The 15777-nt window shown below is 39.6% G+C and overlaps 1 protein-coding gene across 2 annotated transcripts in view; it reads left to right on the top strand.

Annotated features, from left to right (window-relative positions):
* NEDD9 (neural precursor cell expressed, developmentally down-regulated 9) overlaps window positions 1-15777 on the top strand; it is an 82966-nt gene that overhangs the window by 57839 nt on the left and 9350 nt on the right. For both annotated transcript variants that reach the window (XM_089516726.1, XM_089516725.1), the window contains 2 exons: window positions 12165-12266; window positions 15153-15254. In XM_089516726.1, coding sequence (XP_089372852.1) covers window positions 12165-12266; window positions 15153-15254 — 204 coding nt within the window. The remainder of the gene's footprint in view (window positions 1-12164; window positions 12267-15152; window positions 15255-15777) is intronic.

Here is a 15777-nt window from a genome sequence, read left to right as displayed (position 1 = left end):
GAGGTTGGTTGTTCAGTGAGATTGGCTGACACTCCCTGTTGACAATATACCAGGGCTTGTCAAAGGCATGTTTTTGTTTCTTAAAGCAAAGAACAATGTGAGACCCCCTCCCATGCCATGTACAAAGGCTAAAGAAACTACAGTTAAACATTCAACACATCTGTGATGCCTAGAGACAGCGCACTCGCTTAGGAGGAAACAGTGCAAGTTTCATGGCACACCATTCTTTCCTACAGTTCCTTGCTGCTACATCCCAGCATCTGTTGTTGGGGCAAATGTCTCACTCTTCCTGATGGATGAGGTGTCAATCCTGAGATTAGTAGTAGTTCTTACAGGTATGTAGGGACATATGAAGCACAATAGCACTAGATGTTGGAATTTTTTTCCAAGGTAGGGGGAGAAAAGGTCTACACGTTTATTTCCTTTTTGAGAAAGAATTTCCCATCCTTCTTTGCATGAAACCTCACTAGAGAAAATGTCTCTGCAAAGCAAAAAGGGGTCACATAGAAGCAATGAAACAGCCTTTCCCAACCTAGCACCATCCAGATGTGCTTGATGACAGTTCTGCTCATCCACAGCCAGCATGTCTATTGGTTGTGGCAGCTGGAGGTTTTAGTCCTTCAGGGGTGGGTCATGTTCTAAAAGAGTGACATAAGAAGGAAAATTATGTGCATCTTCCTCATGGTACCTTTCTTAGGTTGGAAGAGAAATGTCAGCTCTAAAATGGTAGAAATGTTTCTGGTCTCTCTAATTTTGTACATATTTGTCAATCTGTAGGCATGAGCCAATGTGGTTTAGTGGTTTAAGCGTTGGACTACAGTTTTGGAGACCAGGGTTTGAGTCTCCACATGGCCATGGAAACCCACTGGGTGACCTTTGGATGATTCAGACACTCTCAGACCCAGAAAACCTTGTGACAGGGTCATAAGTTGCCATAAGTTGCAAACGACTTAATGGTACACAGCATCAATGGGTGTGTCCAAAGATCCATCATATGTTGTTCTTTTAAATGTAGGTTGATAAGAATCAACCTACACGCCTGTAAAATAATGTCTTTAATAGTGTCAAAACAATCCTTTTACAAAGTTAATTACATCAATCCTGACTCTCCTTTTCTTTCCCCCAACCCTGCAACCATCACTCCTCCACTGGCTTTTAGAATGTGGATTCCTAATCTAGGTTTTTAATAAACTCTTTGCTACATTTCAGTGCAACAAAGTTGCTAAAAAGCTGGAGGGAACACTGTGTTCTTTACTTCAGAACAATCAGATTTAATTATACTCCTGTTTGTGGGCATATTATCTTCAAAAACTGCAGGACCTGACTCTGTTCAAGAACTGAAAATATAAGCGGAGGAGGCCTTGTCAGAAAATACTTAACCCAGTGCACCTGCCTCTGCCAATCTTGCGCTAAAAATGGCAGCTGAGGTAGAGGTTGCCCATGTTTATTCTCTGATTTGACCCCTCTTGTAAGTCAAGTCTCCCCTTTAGTTAGCTATTTTTAAAAGGGTTGTTGTTATTTTTTTTAAAGAAGGAAAGCACAATCTGTTTTCAAAGATTTTCTGTAGTTTCTCAGTGTTTTTCATCAATAAACAAGTCCAAGTTACTGTTAAACAGTTTGCAGAAGGGCTTTGCTGTCAAATATCTTGCAGGGTTGCTGAGTTGAGGAGCCAAGGAGAGCCACATCCAGGTCCCTTTTGGAAACTCACTGGAAGGTCTTTGGGCAAATTGCCCAAAACGTTGGGGATGGGCCTTCAGGTTGACTCTGACTTGTGAACCTATCCTAGGGTTTTCCTGGCAAGATTTATTCAGAGGAGTTTTGCCACTGCCCTTCTCTGAAGCTGAGAAAGTGTGATTTGCCCAGGGCTGCCCAGTAGATTTCCATGGCTGAGTGGAAATTCATCTCTGGTCTCCTGGAGTCCTAATCCAACACTCAAACCAGTGCACCATGGTTGTTGGTATTATTATGAGGATAGCAATGAGATCAAGATATGAGGCTACATCTGATTTTCCATTAACAGAATCCACTTTTGTGACAGACCTTCCCCGTCCTCTCCTCCCATTGCAGTCCTTCCATGTGGTCTCCAAATGTTCTAATAGAGGAGATTTTCCAGATTGGCTGCATTGGGGGAGGGCACATTAGAAGGAGAAAATCCTCTTTATGATGTCCCTGGAGACAAATGCAACTGGATGTAATCCAAACCCTTAGAAAACAGTATGAAAGAGATATAAAGAAGTAAGTAGTCTTGCCAAATCATTTTAATAAAGGCTCCCCCCACCCAACTGCCAGCAAAGTGTGTATGAGGGCCTCTGGGAGCCTAATAAACCATCTTGGGGTACACTTTCCTCACTTCTGCTTTATACCCAGGGTAAGGAAAAGGTACCCTATAGTCTCCATAGAGCCAGCATAGCATTTTGGTTTGTGCATTGAATGACTCCGGAGACCAAAGTTCAATTCCCCCACTTGGCCATGGAAACCCACTGGGTGGCCTTGGACAAGTCACACACTCTCAACCCCAGAAAACCCTGTGATAGGTTTGCCTCATGGGTCCGAAACACACTGCAGAAATAATCCAGTTTGAGACTGATTTAACTGCTCTGGCTCAGTGCTAGGGAATCCTGGGAAATGACGTTTATTATGGCACCAGAAGGCTGAATGTCTCACAAAACAACAGTTCCTGGAATTGCCTAGCATTGAGCTAGGACAGTTACAGCAGTCTCAAATTGGATTATTTCTGCAGTGTGTTTTGGACCAGGGTTGGCATAATTGGAAATGATTTGAAGGCACACAGAAACAACAATAGTCTGCATACAGCAACTCAAGACCATTTTGAAATATCTATTTATTTTTTAAATATCTATTTTTGGAATATTTATTTATATTTACTATAAATGCTGCCTTGGAACTCCTGAGCAACTTCACCACATTTGCTGGTTCCCCCTGAGCTATTTTAGGTCCTGTAGGGAGGATTTAAATCCAAGTTACACTGGAACTTTGGGGTAAGAATGGGGGAATATTAGTAAAATCTTGGGAGATGGTGGTGATGGTGATGCTGATAATGATGGCCAAGGGTATAGGGGTCTGGTGGGGCGGTCCTCTGAGGGCTTGTAATGGACCAAAGCAGCTCTCCATTCCCTGGCAGTTGCCCCCCTTTATTTGTTTGCTCCAGCTTTGCACAATTGTCACATTCTTAAGTAGTGTTCAATAGTGCTTAAGAGAGTAGGAAAAGTGAGGTTTCTGGGGTTTGCAGTGAAAAGAGTAATTTTTTCAAGGTCATCTTAGGAGCTACTTTCTCATAAGGTGGGCTTGCTTTATTTATATTTACTATAAATGCTGCCGCAAAAGGTTTTTCCAGCTGTCATTTTACTTGCTTGTGTCTTTCAAATGTTACCTTACCTGTCAAATGGCTGAGTTAATTGTTGGATTTTTAAAAAAAATCTCCTCCTCTTCCTCCTCCTCATTTGTGTTTATATCCCACCCTTTTTGTGACCAAAGTATCTTGAAGGCAGGGTTCGACATGAATAGCAGTTCCACATGACATACATGTACTGAATATTAGGGTAATGTGGAAAAGCAATCATTTACTGCTCCGTTACATTAAATCTTGGACATTCTGTACTCGGTACTTTTTAAATAATGTGCACAATGTCAAATTCAGGTCTGTTTCTGTGTTGGAATTTCCACTGGAAAGCCATATGGTTTTTTTTTTTTTTTTTGGGGGGGGGGTTCAACATGATCAGGAATAGACTTGAAATAACCATGGAGCCAAGACTTTCTTAAAATGTAAAGTTGAAGGCTTTCATGGCCGGCATCCATAGTTTTTTGTGGGTTTTTCGGGCTATGTGGCCATGTTCTAGCAGAGTTTCTTTCTGACATTTCACCAGCATCTGTGGCTGGCATCTTCCTTCTCTGAAGATGCCAGCCACAGATGCTGGCGAAACATCAGAAAGAAACTGTGCTACAACATGGCCACATAGCCCGAAAAACCCACAAAAAACTTTCTTAAAACTTCATCTCTTACTGAGGCAGCCCATATTACTGGTCATTGTTGGAAAAAATGCTGAACCAGATGAGGCATTCTTCCAGCATGGTCGTTGTTAATATATTCTTAAATTCTCTTTTTCTATGTTAGGTAATGAATAGGAAGGATTTCTTCCTCTCCCCCCACCCCCAACACTCCCAATACACACACACTTTTGTGTAAGAAAAAGGGATTTAATGAGCCACAGAGCTGGATGCTTGGCAGAGCACATGCAGACTCAGCATTTTTGGTAAAAGAACACAAAGTTGGCATAGAAAAGGCCCAAGTCACCACTGTTGCAGGACTAAGAACTTTGACAGGCTTTCAGCTTTGTTCTTTTAAAAAGTGATTATTATGCATTGCTTTATATTATAGGCTTGACATATGCTCTTTACTTAATCCGCCAGAGCCAAGTCTTGTTACCTCTTTGGCCAGTTGTTTTTTTTTGGGGGGGGGGGGCGGAGAGACAGAGAGAGAGAGATCGTGGGTATACCATCTGGTTCTGTTAATGCGTAAACAAGTAAAAATTTCTGGTTTACAATGTCACATTTTCAAGAACCAGATGACCACAAGCATTCTTCTAAAAGAAGGAAAGAGGGGGGAAATGACAGGCTGCAGTTCATTGACATTTCTCAGGAAGCAAATTGCTGCATACCAGAAAGTCAAAAGAAGAGATGGCAAAGAGGAGGCTGATGAGAGAAGTATTGTTTCCTTCCTTAGAACCTCATCATTTTGAAATATTAAATTATGAAATATGCCTCATGGATTTTGCTCCTTTAAATGTATAGTCAATTCTGCTAGGGAGAGCAAAATAAATGAACCAAGGCCAAAGGAGGATATAGGTAGAAGTCTCATCTGTAAACCAACTTAGTCCAAACAAGTCCAGAGTACTTTTGACAGTTCTGCTCAAACTCCTGGCCAGTCCATGTGTTACCAAAGATGCTTTCACATGACTGGAAGCCACACTTTGCTGGCAAGATCTGGTAGGAAGGAAGCCTGGGGTTAGATCAGGAATGTGGATTCTTCCCACACCACTGTGTTCTCCAGGTCCCTAAGGGAGGGACAACATTGGCATGGTTGCCCAACTCACACAGTTTCTTCTTGCAGGTCTTTAAAATCATTTAACTGCTTTCCGCCCTTGAACTCTGCTTGTTTTTAGCTGTTGTTTTATGCTGTTTGATTTGCTGTTGTTGCTTGTTTCATTTGATTTTATATACTGTACTGTGAGCCATACAGGACTCAATTATGAAAGGCTATATAGAAATGTTAAACAAATATAGAGGAATTAATGGACTAGAATATCACAAGCTAGTAGCCCACTCTGTTCCAGTAAAGTACGCTCTGTCTTGGTTAATCTCCAAAGAAAGCACATGTTTGATAGCTAAAGTAGCCATCGAAAATGCATTTGTTGTAGGTGACCTTTCCAGAATGCCCCAGTGGTCATCTTGGCTGTGGGAATGTTAGTTCAAAAAAGTAACTTTTCTAAGCTCTGTCATGAAGATGCTCTCCAATTCAAGGAAATGTACAGTAGCCCTGAATACTATACTGTGTAATCATAGGCATGGTTACTTAGAAATTAGTCCCACTGAGCTTGATGAGACTTACTCTCAAGACAGTGTACATGGAGATGCAACCTTAACATCAGGACTAGAGGGGTTCTCAAGCTTTGAGTCTCTAAGATAAAGATCTGAAGTTGGAGGCAAGAGCCTAAACATATAGCATGCAAACCTTTAGGGGAGGAATTATCAATTGAAAATTATGCCTCATTGACATTTCAGTCTTTTTATCATGTAGTTGGGATGTTTCAGTTACAGCATTTTAGTCCAAGCATCATCATCTTCCATTTTTAACTCTCCCATGCCCTGCCACTACTCTTTCCTGTGTTGCTGTGTTACCACGGAAAATCCATTAGGGACGGAAATTTGAAGTAGTCCCATTGTATCCATTGACTGGTAGTACTGAGAGTCCTCTGCCTGGAACAGGATGTAAGGAATGCCCACAAGTGTTCTTGATCTTGACAAAAAAAAAAAGGGTATGATCACTTTACTGACCAACGATGTGGAAAAGGGTTAGTGTTTGGGGATTTCTGCAAAGAATTTGTGCACAAAAACATGGTTTTTTGCCCCAAAACATTTTTTGCACAACGGTATATTTTGCCAAACAATATCAGAGTGTGATCAAGATGGCAAAAATTATTAATGAGGGGGAATACATCATGTAGGAGATGTGGTTTGTTTTTGTGTGAGTCTACGGGGAAAGGCAAACTTTACCCTTCCATCTGCCCCCTATTGAGTTAACTGAGTACAAACTATTTTTGCAGTTCGAACTCAGTTTTCAGCAACTGAAGTAAGCTGAGGACAAAGGGGAGAAAGTAGGAGAAGGAGAAAGGAACCAGGACATTTTAAAAGCAGCTGAAAAAGTGGCAAGACAGATGATTAATTGGGACTATCCCTACCAAACTGGGGCAGTTAGCCCTCCAAAATTGGTTTTAGCATACTTTCTGTAACTTGACGTGATGTGATGTCCCTTCCAGTTTAAGTTTTCAAGTGTTCCTTGGCTTGAAGGAGCTAGTGGGGGGGATCAGGAGACAAAACTACAATTTTTGAGTGTCTCTTTACATAGTTTTGAGGCTAAAATCATCTTGAACATATTTAGGGGTTTGCAGATATCCTGAGGCACTTGGGGGGGCATGCTTGGGTGCTACATTTCATTGTCTTGTCACATGTACATTGACTACCTGTCACTTGTAGACACATCTTCCACTAGAATAGATACCAGAATTTCCTGCCAAATTCCAAATAGCACTGACATGGTGCAAACATAATTCTGATGTTTCTAATCATAGTCTAGCCTGATCATATATGATAAAATGTTGCCTGTGCAGAGCTATTTATCAGCCTATAAATCCACTGCATCCAAACAAATAATTTCAAAAACAGCACGTTGAAGCAAAGATCCACACATGGATCTACTTTACTGAATACTCTTTTTTTTCTTTGTGGTCTTTGGGCCTCATGCAATTGTAGCTTCAGACATGATATGTAAAAAAAACCCTACTGCTACTAATACAGAAAAGGAAAACTACAAAATTAAATACACAGGGCATTTCCAGATAGATGCATTGTGCAACTCTTCTGTGTTTTTGTCCTTAACTTTTTTTTTCCTGATAAGAAAAATATGAAGGAGGTGAATGGGAAAACCCAAGAGAGTTATAAATGGAACACAACCATATCTAGATCTCTCTTGTAAAATTCCATAAACAAAACATGGAAGTTGCTTGATAACACTCTTGTTTGGAGGCACGCATGAGTATAGCTCTGTGGATATACTCCCAGCACAAACTGCTTGGTAAAGTGGAAGACCACACTAAAAGTGGGCACTTGATGAACAAGGATCTCGGAAGTTTCTCATTCATAGGATTGTCATAAGCTGAAGTCAACTTGACAGCAAATAAGAACAACAATAGTAGCACAGCTAGCTTTGAGCAAATGGAAATAAGCTCAGGTCCATGTGAACAGCTTCAGAAATGGCCATGGAAGTAATCTAGGCTGTAGGTGGGAGATATTATTATCATGCTTGTTGGGAGAGTCTGGAAGTTATAGTCTAGAAAAGTAAATGTTGCCTTGAGTCATATATGCAAGGAGAAAATTGGGATATAAATGAAACAAACCAATAAATGTTGCCCAGTTCTGAGCTAGACATGGAAAAAAACCATAGCTTGTATAAACTGTCTTGCATTGTCCTTGCACCTATTGTATTGTAGTACAGATATAGGGATGTCTAAGGATTCCGTTTGGTTGCTTTTTGGATAAGAACTTTTCAAAACGTGGAAATTCTTTGTAAATTAAGTACTGTATTAAAATCTTGAGATTTTACAAATCTAAAAGTGGAAGAAAGCTAAGTTATGGATGCAGTCATCTGGGTGGAAGGTTTTAAAGTGTTTGAATCCCTGATTATTGAGCTAAGTTTGTGGTGCTGAAATAAGTTCCTTGCCACTTCTTTCTGGTAGGCTCTTCATCTTGAAGAGCTGCATAGCAAGCAAGTACAACATGATCCTATCCATTCTGGCAATAGCAGCACCTTTGTATGTGGCTGGAACAGATGACTGAGAATATTGTTTAGTTTATTTTTGACCACAACTTCCTAAAATTCACAAATTGCTTCATTAGTATGATACAAAGAACTAGATGTTTTAAAAATTTGAATTTCAGGAGAAAGCAAAAAAATTGACATGCACATGCATCCCTATGAAAAATACTCAGGCGACAGGGAGCAGGCAGGGAATCTAAGATGGATTTTCAATGTATGTATGTATTTGGTTATTTGTGCCTTTGGCCAAGTTCCAGAATAGCACATTTCAATATTGCCGTGATTGAGCATTTTTCTACATACTTTGTATAAGCAGCCTGACGCCATACATTAAAGCAAGGATTAAAATTTAAGGCTGCCTGGGGAAGAGGCTTTTGTTTCTGATTTGCCATATCTGTTCTCCTAGAGAGGATGGTTTGTAACGCCTTAGGGACTTGTTATTTACATGAAACAGAATTGCTCCAAACGAAGAGTCCCTGGGGGAGAAAATGTAAAATGTGCTTCCCCTCCCCAGTTTCTTTTTGTTAAAAAAAGTCATTTATGTTCTAAAGCATTTCTGCAACAAGTATGCTTAGTATTCAGAATTAGTAGGTCAGGCTAATAATAAACTTGTCACTGAAAGATCTGAAGGAGATTTGTGGGGCTTTTGTCAGTCTTTGGAAAAACACAGCTCCAAAATTATTTGTAAGCTCAAGGGAGGAGGGAAAGAGACTGAAACAGCTTGTGCCACTAACTTAGTGCACTGTGTGAGAGAAACATCTTTGGTGTTGCTGTAACAGTTCAAATTATTATTATTATTATTATTATTATTATTATTATTATTATTATTTCTACCCCCATCTCTCCAATAAGATGAAGGCAGCTTACATATATGCAGGTAAACATGAGGCCATAAAGATATGAATTACTTCCTGTCTAGACTACCTGCTACCCAAAGATAAGAGGTAGCATCTGTTTTGCTATTTGTATCTAGAACGTTGGGCTATAGGCATACCTGATGATTCTGTGTGGATAGTGGTAGCCGAAGGTAAAACACAGATTTTGCATGCAGAAGGTTCAGGTTGGCTAAGTTAAACCTTGATTTAAACCTAATAGCCTTTTAAAAACCACTTTTTTATGGATTATACATTTTAAAAAATATATTACTGTTTTCCAGCCATCTCAGTAGAACGACGACTATTTGAATCTAAACATTTTAGCTTTAACAGTTTAACAAACGATTGTCCATTTCTAGACCAATATCCAGTATCAGTTGCTTCTTTTTATTCACCTTATTTTAGTACAAAAATGCCATCCAGAAGCAAATCCTTCAAATGGCATAAATTCAACAAAACAAAATTCAACCAAAAAAATCTTTTAAAAGAACAATTATTATCTAAGATAGTGTTCATGATGCCTGAACTGCATTTTGCTACATAATTTTCTGATTTAGTCCCATATTGGTATAGTTGTATATATCTTCCTATATACAGGCTACCAACTTGTCAATATAATTCCCAAAGTTTATTAAGAGATATAAACCAAAAAACAGTTCAGTGTTTGACGTTACCCATTTGGGGAATGTGACAACAAGCAATGGGCAATACTTCTCTCTGACATGCTCAAGAGCCACCATCTATCGGTGCAGGCTTTACTAGGCTAGATGGACACATAAACTAACATGAATGGAGGCAGCTTCGTGCGCACTAGATTTTTTCACTTTAAACCCATGTGTTGACATGCCAAACCATGCAATCATACTAGATTTCTTATGTGCCAAACCATAAGATTTTTTCCTGATTAATCAATTCCTGAAGTCTTGTCAGGATTAAAATGTCTTTGGGCTTGTCTACATGATTAAAATACTCTTCATTCCAAGCTAATAGACTGTGATCCAGCTGCTTGCAATTTGGAGGAATTCAGGCTTTTGGGATGTGTGTGAAAAATTCCATAAACACTGTTGAAAAAAGATTTGCATTTTTACTGGAGAATCTGCAAATATCTGCATTATCAAGCATCTGGCTGACCATCCACTTCGCACAGCTGAGTTTTTTCAGGGAGGGCAAATAGATGCGAATTTGCACAGGAAAATAAAGACAAGCATTGATACAAACATGTGAAAACCCACAGCAATTTGTCTGCTAATGATGGAAGAACAACAAGGAAAGGACCTGTCTAGCCTACTTTAAAATGATGTTTTACAACCCTGGAGCAGCCTGGTAAACTGTCTGTCTTCTGTGTTGCTACCAGACATACCTGTGAAGGTAGTGAGACCCAGAGAAAGGCTTTTCCTGAACATCTCAGGGCCTGGGTAGGCTTACATACCCCTCAACGTTTCTCTGAAGAAAACTGGGATATGGTGGCTAAGCAACATCAGAGTGTGGTTGAGAAGGTGAAAGTTAGTAATGAGGAAGAACACACAATTTAAGAGATGCAGTTTGCTTTTTCCTGAGCCTACTGGGAATGGCAAGAAGATTCCACCCCTGCCACTTCTCTCTCCACTGCAGAGTTAAACTAAGAGCCAACCACCTTTGCACTTTGGCCTCAGTTAACAGTAACTGAAGTAAGCTAAAGAGGGAAAGTGGGAAATGGAAAAAGAAACTGGAACATTTTAAAAGCAGTGGAAAAGTGGGAGAAAAGAGGGTCAGTCAGTGTCATCAGGACTGTCCTTGCGAGAGTGTGGGTTTATATGGGAGAACAGGATCCTTCCAATAGCCTGTTCCGCAGTTATAGCACAGTTTATTAAATTCCACGTAACTCTTCAGAATTTTAACACCTATGTAACTCCTATTTCTTGCTGGCACTTATGGAAAACAAAGCAATATTAATCTCAAGCCACCTCTTTGTTGTACTAAACTTCTTCGGCATCTGTTAGTTATGTGCCTACACTTTAGAAAATTGTGAAACCAAATAACATTTATTGTGTAGGGAATATCTGTTACTGCTATAAACTGGTTTTAGAGATGGTTTTATAATTTTTAAAGCTGCACTGAATTGAATGTTTGCCATGCAGATGTTAATTCCAGATTTAAAACATTTATTTTGTTATCCAGGAGGGTTAACCCATGGAGGCAGTTGGTTATAAAATATCAAAAGTGCAGACCTGTGCAATAGCTGAAGTCTCTTTTTCAAATCATAAATATACATATAAAGAAAAGTTAGTGTTGTGATCAAAGGACCTGGGTATCAGCTGTGTGGATAGCTATCATCATCATCCTCATCCTGATTATCTAATGTCTCTAATTCAAGGCATTCTGAAATACTGGCTTGGATCAAAAGGGACTCTCCAAACATTACAGCTTAGTTTCCATGATGTGCAACCATCATGAGTGTAGATACAACGAGACAGATTTACTAACATATGTTTTATCTGTCTAATTAAAACAACACATATGCAAAAAGAAAAAGAAAAGTCTTGTGCCACTTTAAAGAATAGCATGTTTTATTTGGCATAAGCTTTTGCAGGCTGCAGCCCGCTTCATCTGGAGCAAAGCTCATGTCAAATAAAATGTGTTGGTCTTTAAGATGATAGAAGACTGGTTATTATTTTTGCTGCAACAAACTAACACAGCTGTTCCCCTTGAAACTAATACATGAAGTTGTTCCTAGTTAGGTAATCATCAGAAATACTCATGCCCAGACATTGGTGCTGAGTTTAATCCTAATCCCTGGTCAGAAATCTCTCCTAAACATCAAAGTACACGACAAAATCCACAGATGAATGAAATCTGAAAGTGAAATATGTTATATCTAGCCTACCAACTAATCATATACATGCATATAAATTGAATTGTGAAGGTAAGTAATGGTAGAGTAGTTGAATGGGAAGAACATGGAGATTTTGGGGAAATTAAAAGAACTGGATGGAGATTAGCTTTATTATCGATTAGGTTGGTTGTTCATGTTTTTACTATCAAAAATGATGATGGTTTTGGGCTTTTTTTTTAACTTGTAAAACTGCCACACTAAAATGCATCAGTCATTAAACTAAATGCTTGTACCAGAACTCTTTATATGTTCAATCTGCAACTGTTTAAGTGATTCAGTGCTTATGTCTTTCTCTTTGAACCCTTAGGTAATAACTCCAGTCAGGTCAGGACAAGGGTATGTTTACGAGTTCCCTACCAAATACCAGAAGGATACCTATGACATCCCACCAGCTCGTCCTCTCCAAGGGGTAGGTACCAGTAAAAATGTCAACAATATTGCAATTAATCTGCAGCTGAAGTCTTGGCATTTTGTCTATTTCCTAAGGAGTGATTGGGTTCTTTCATTCCAAATCAGAAATATTTTGTTCATCTTTGACATGTTGACCCCCCGACACACACTCACTAGATAGGCAATTTTTTAAACAAAAACATTACGCAAAACAGAAAAAGAAGCACAATCCTTTCAACTGATCGCACAGAATACCTCAAGTCTCTAAACCAGATATCATGCAGCTCTCCAGATGCTAGTACATTGCAACTCCCTGCACCCTAGCCAGCATGGTTAATGGTGAATATTGCTAGGAGTTGTAGTACAATAAAATCTACAGGGCTGCATGATTTCCACCACTACTACAAACATTCTGCCTTCTACCTTGTGTACTTACCCACACCTACACAATTTTATTTATTTAATTTCTATGTCTCCTTTCTCCCAGAAAGGACCCAAGGCGGCTCACAAACAAAAACACATTTAAAAAGTGTTACAGTTAAATAATTAAAACTTCACATAAAATCAATATAAAATTACAAACATTAAAACCACAATAAAAACACAATATCCACCTCATATAACGTCTCATGATCACACATTAAAAGCCTGCCTGAATAAAGCTGTCTTTGCTTGCTGATGGAAGGCAAGCAGGGAGGGGGCCAGCCTTGCTTCCCATTGAAGGGCATTCCACAGGGCAGGAGCAGCCATCAAGATGACCCTCTCTTCTGTCTTCACCAGGAGAGCCTGTGATGAGGGTGGGACCAAGAGAAAGCCTTCTCCTGAAGATCTTAGGGCTCTGGTAGGTTCTCAAATACACTGGCCCTAAGCCATGTAGGGCTTTATAAGTCATGACCAGCACTTTGAATTGTGTCCAGAAATGAACCGGTAGCCAGTGAAGTTGTTTCAATAAGGGAGTTATATGCTCCCTATAACTGGCCCCGGCCAGCATTTTGGCTGCGGTGTTTTGAACCCTCTAAAGTTTCTGAACAGTTTCCAAAGGCAGCCCCACGTAGAGTGCATTGCAGTAGTCCAAATGGGATTTCTCAGGTATCCCCCCCCCCCAAAACAAACAATGTGTGTTCTGGGAAAATTCCTTCTTACTTGGCTAATTTCTGTGCCATGGTGTCCTTAAAATGAGGGGCCTTTTCCATCTCAGATGTTTTCTATTATAATTCCTACAGTCCCTTACCATTGCTCATGATCAGTGGGGTTTATGGGAATTGATATCTAAATCATCAGAAGGGCCACATTCCTGTCCTAAAAGGGATGGGCCAGCCTCTCTCTCATTGGCTCAGGGTTCAACAAAAACATTAGTTTTCTCCATTAGTACTAACCTCTGAAAAGGGCTTATCTTGAAACCAGCTTCTTCCTGATATTTTTGGGACTTAAAGTAAAGAAACAGCAGGACAGAAAAGAAATCCTTCCACTATTAAGATCCCAGGCAGGGGTAATGGAGCACATATTATGCTGATCTCAGTGGAACATAGTGAAGATCTGACAGTGGTGTGGGGGAGTTAATTCACACCTCATGAAAATGGTTAGGGATTAGGCATCAATTACCATTAGCAGCTGTGCTCATACTTCACTGGAGGCAGGGGAGGCCACACTGCACTGTGAAAATAAATCACAAGTGTCAAAGCCTCCAGAGGATGGAGTCCTGTGTCAGAGGTCTCATTGTTTGGATTTCATTTTGTGAACTCTCCCAGGCCAAGGCATAGATGAGGTAGAAATATTCTGTTCTATTTTTATCCCCATGACAAACCCAATGGGGTGCCTTGCATTGAGACATAGTTAACTGCTCAAGCTTACTTTTGGACTACTTCTATAACATTGTTTCTTTGACTTGTGGCCATGATGAATAGTGGATTCTGGAAATAGGCTGTGCTTCAGGTCATCCAACACAATATATATTCTACTTAAAGACTATCCAACAGAAGTTACTATTTTGAAATGACTTGAAGTCACACAACAACAAACAAGTAAACACTAAGTTGCTTTAATTCACTGGGTCTACTCTCTTGAATTGCATTCAGGTCTCTTGAACTGAATTGCATTCAATTCTCTTGAATTGCATTCAAGTCTACCTGCATAGCATTTGAACTCCTACAATCAAGATCTGTTAGCCTAAGAGAAAAATTACTACAGGTTGAATCTCCCTGATCTGAAATACTTGGGACCCAAAGTGTTTTGGATTTTGAATTTTTTTGGATGTTTGAATATTTACATATACATGAGGAAATATATTGGAGAGACCCAAGTCTAAAAATAAAATTCATTTATGTTTTATATACACCTTTCAAACATAGCCTGAAGGTAATTTTATATATAATATTTTTAATAATTTTGTGCATGAAACAAATTTTATATGCACTGAACTATCAGAAAGCAACATTCTGGAATTCCAGGCAAGGGAGACTCAGCCTGTATTTGATTCTGCTGATCGTATGGCTGGACACCCAAAATTTCACATCAGAGTGAAGAACCTATGGTCCTTAAAATGCTTCAGACTACAACTTCCATAACTGTTGACCATGCCAGGAGCTGGGAGTCCAAATCATCTGGAGGGCCAAAGGTTCTCCACTATTGCTTTATAGGTTCATATCAGATTCAGTCATCTTGTTCAAACAATATAGCACTTTTTTCCCAGAAACAGAGGAATTAAAAGTCTGGCTCTCATATCTTTCTTGGAAAATGTCTTCATGTATGTGTAAGCAGCAGGAAGCAAAACCCTAAACCTCATCCTGTTTGTAATAGAAATGACTGAGAGAATGTATGCCAATTGCTGAGGAAAAGGTTAGTGGAAGTGGATGGATTAATTTGAACAAACCATTATTATGATGCTTCTCTTTTGCCTCATACTTAGGTCTATGATGTCCCCCCTGCCTCCTTTAAAGGTCCTGGGCAAGCAACTCAAATGAGTGATGGGAAATCTCAAGGGGTCTACGATGTTCCTCCCTCAAAAGGGGTAAGCCTATTGCTGTACCATTTAGAACAAACATGTAATTTCATGCAAGATTGAAGGCATGTTGAAACAAAAAGATGTTGTTTTTGTGAAGATGGGAGAAAGAGCAGAGAGTGCTTTGAACTCTAGCCCTTTAAACATCACCCTCAAGCTTCTAGTTCATTTATTTTATTTTATTCAAAAAACAGTGACAAAGATAAACTTTGGAGCATAATTACTAGCTTTATGTGAGATATATTATTGTAATTAGAGTTAAAAGCAACACATATGCAGTTGGCTGATGATATCTGTCTGCCACACCTGAGTTTATCAGCTTTGGCCCTCTACTAAGTTATGGCTCCAGTTGAACTGCATGAGCATAAATCCAAAGATCATTAGAGTTAGGGGTCGAACAGACAGGCCAAAATAAAGCTGCTTTGGGCCACTTTGGAAGTGTTCTGTTTAAATGATGCATGTGTCCTAAGAGGCTGGAAACTGCGCCAAAGTACTGGAGCGCAACTTTAGCGCAGCTTTCGGCCTCTTAAGA

This window comes from Sceloporus occidentalis, unplaced genomic scaffold, assembly GCF_023333645.1.
Source record: "Sceloporus occidentalis isolate IW3139 unplaced genomic scaffold, rSceOcc1.0.p SCAF_3, whole genome shotgun sequence".
Taxonomy (NCBI): Eukaryota; Metazoa; Chordata; class Lepidosauria; order Squamata; family Phrynosomatidae; genus Sceloporus; species Sceloporus occidentalis.
This window is presented reverse-complemented; position numbering and strand designations above follow the sequence as displayed.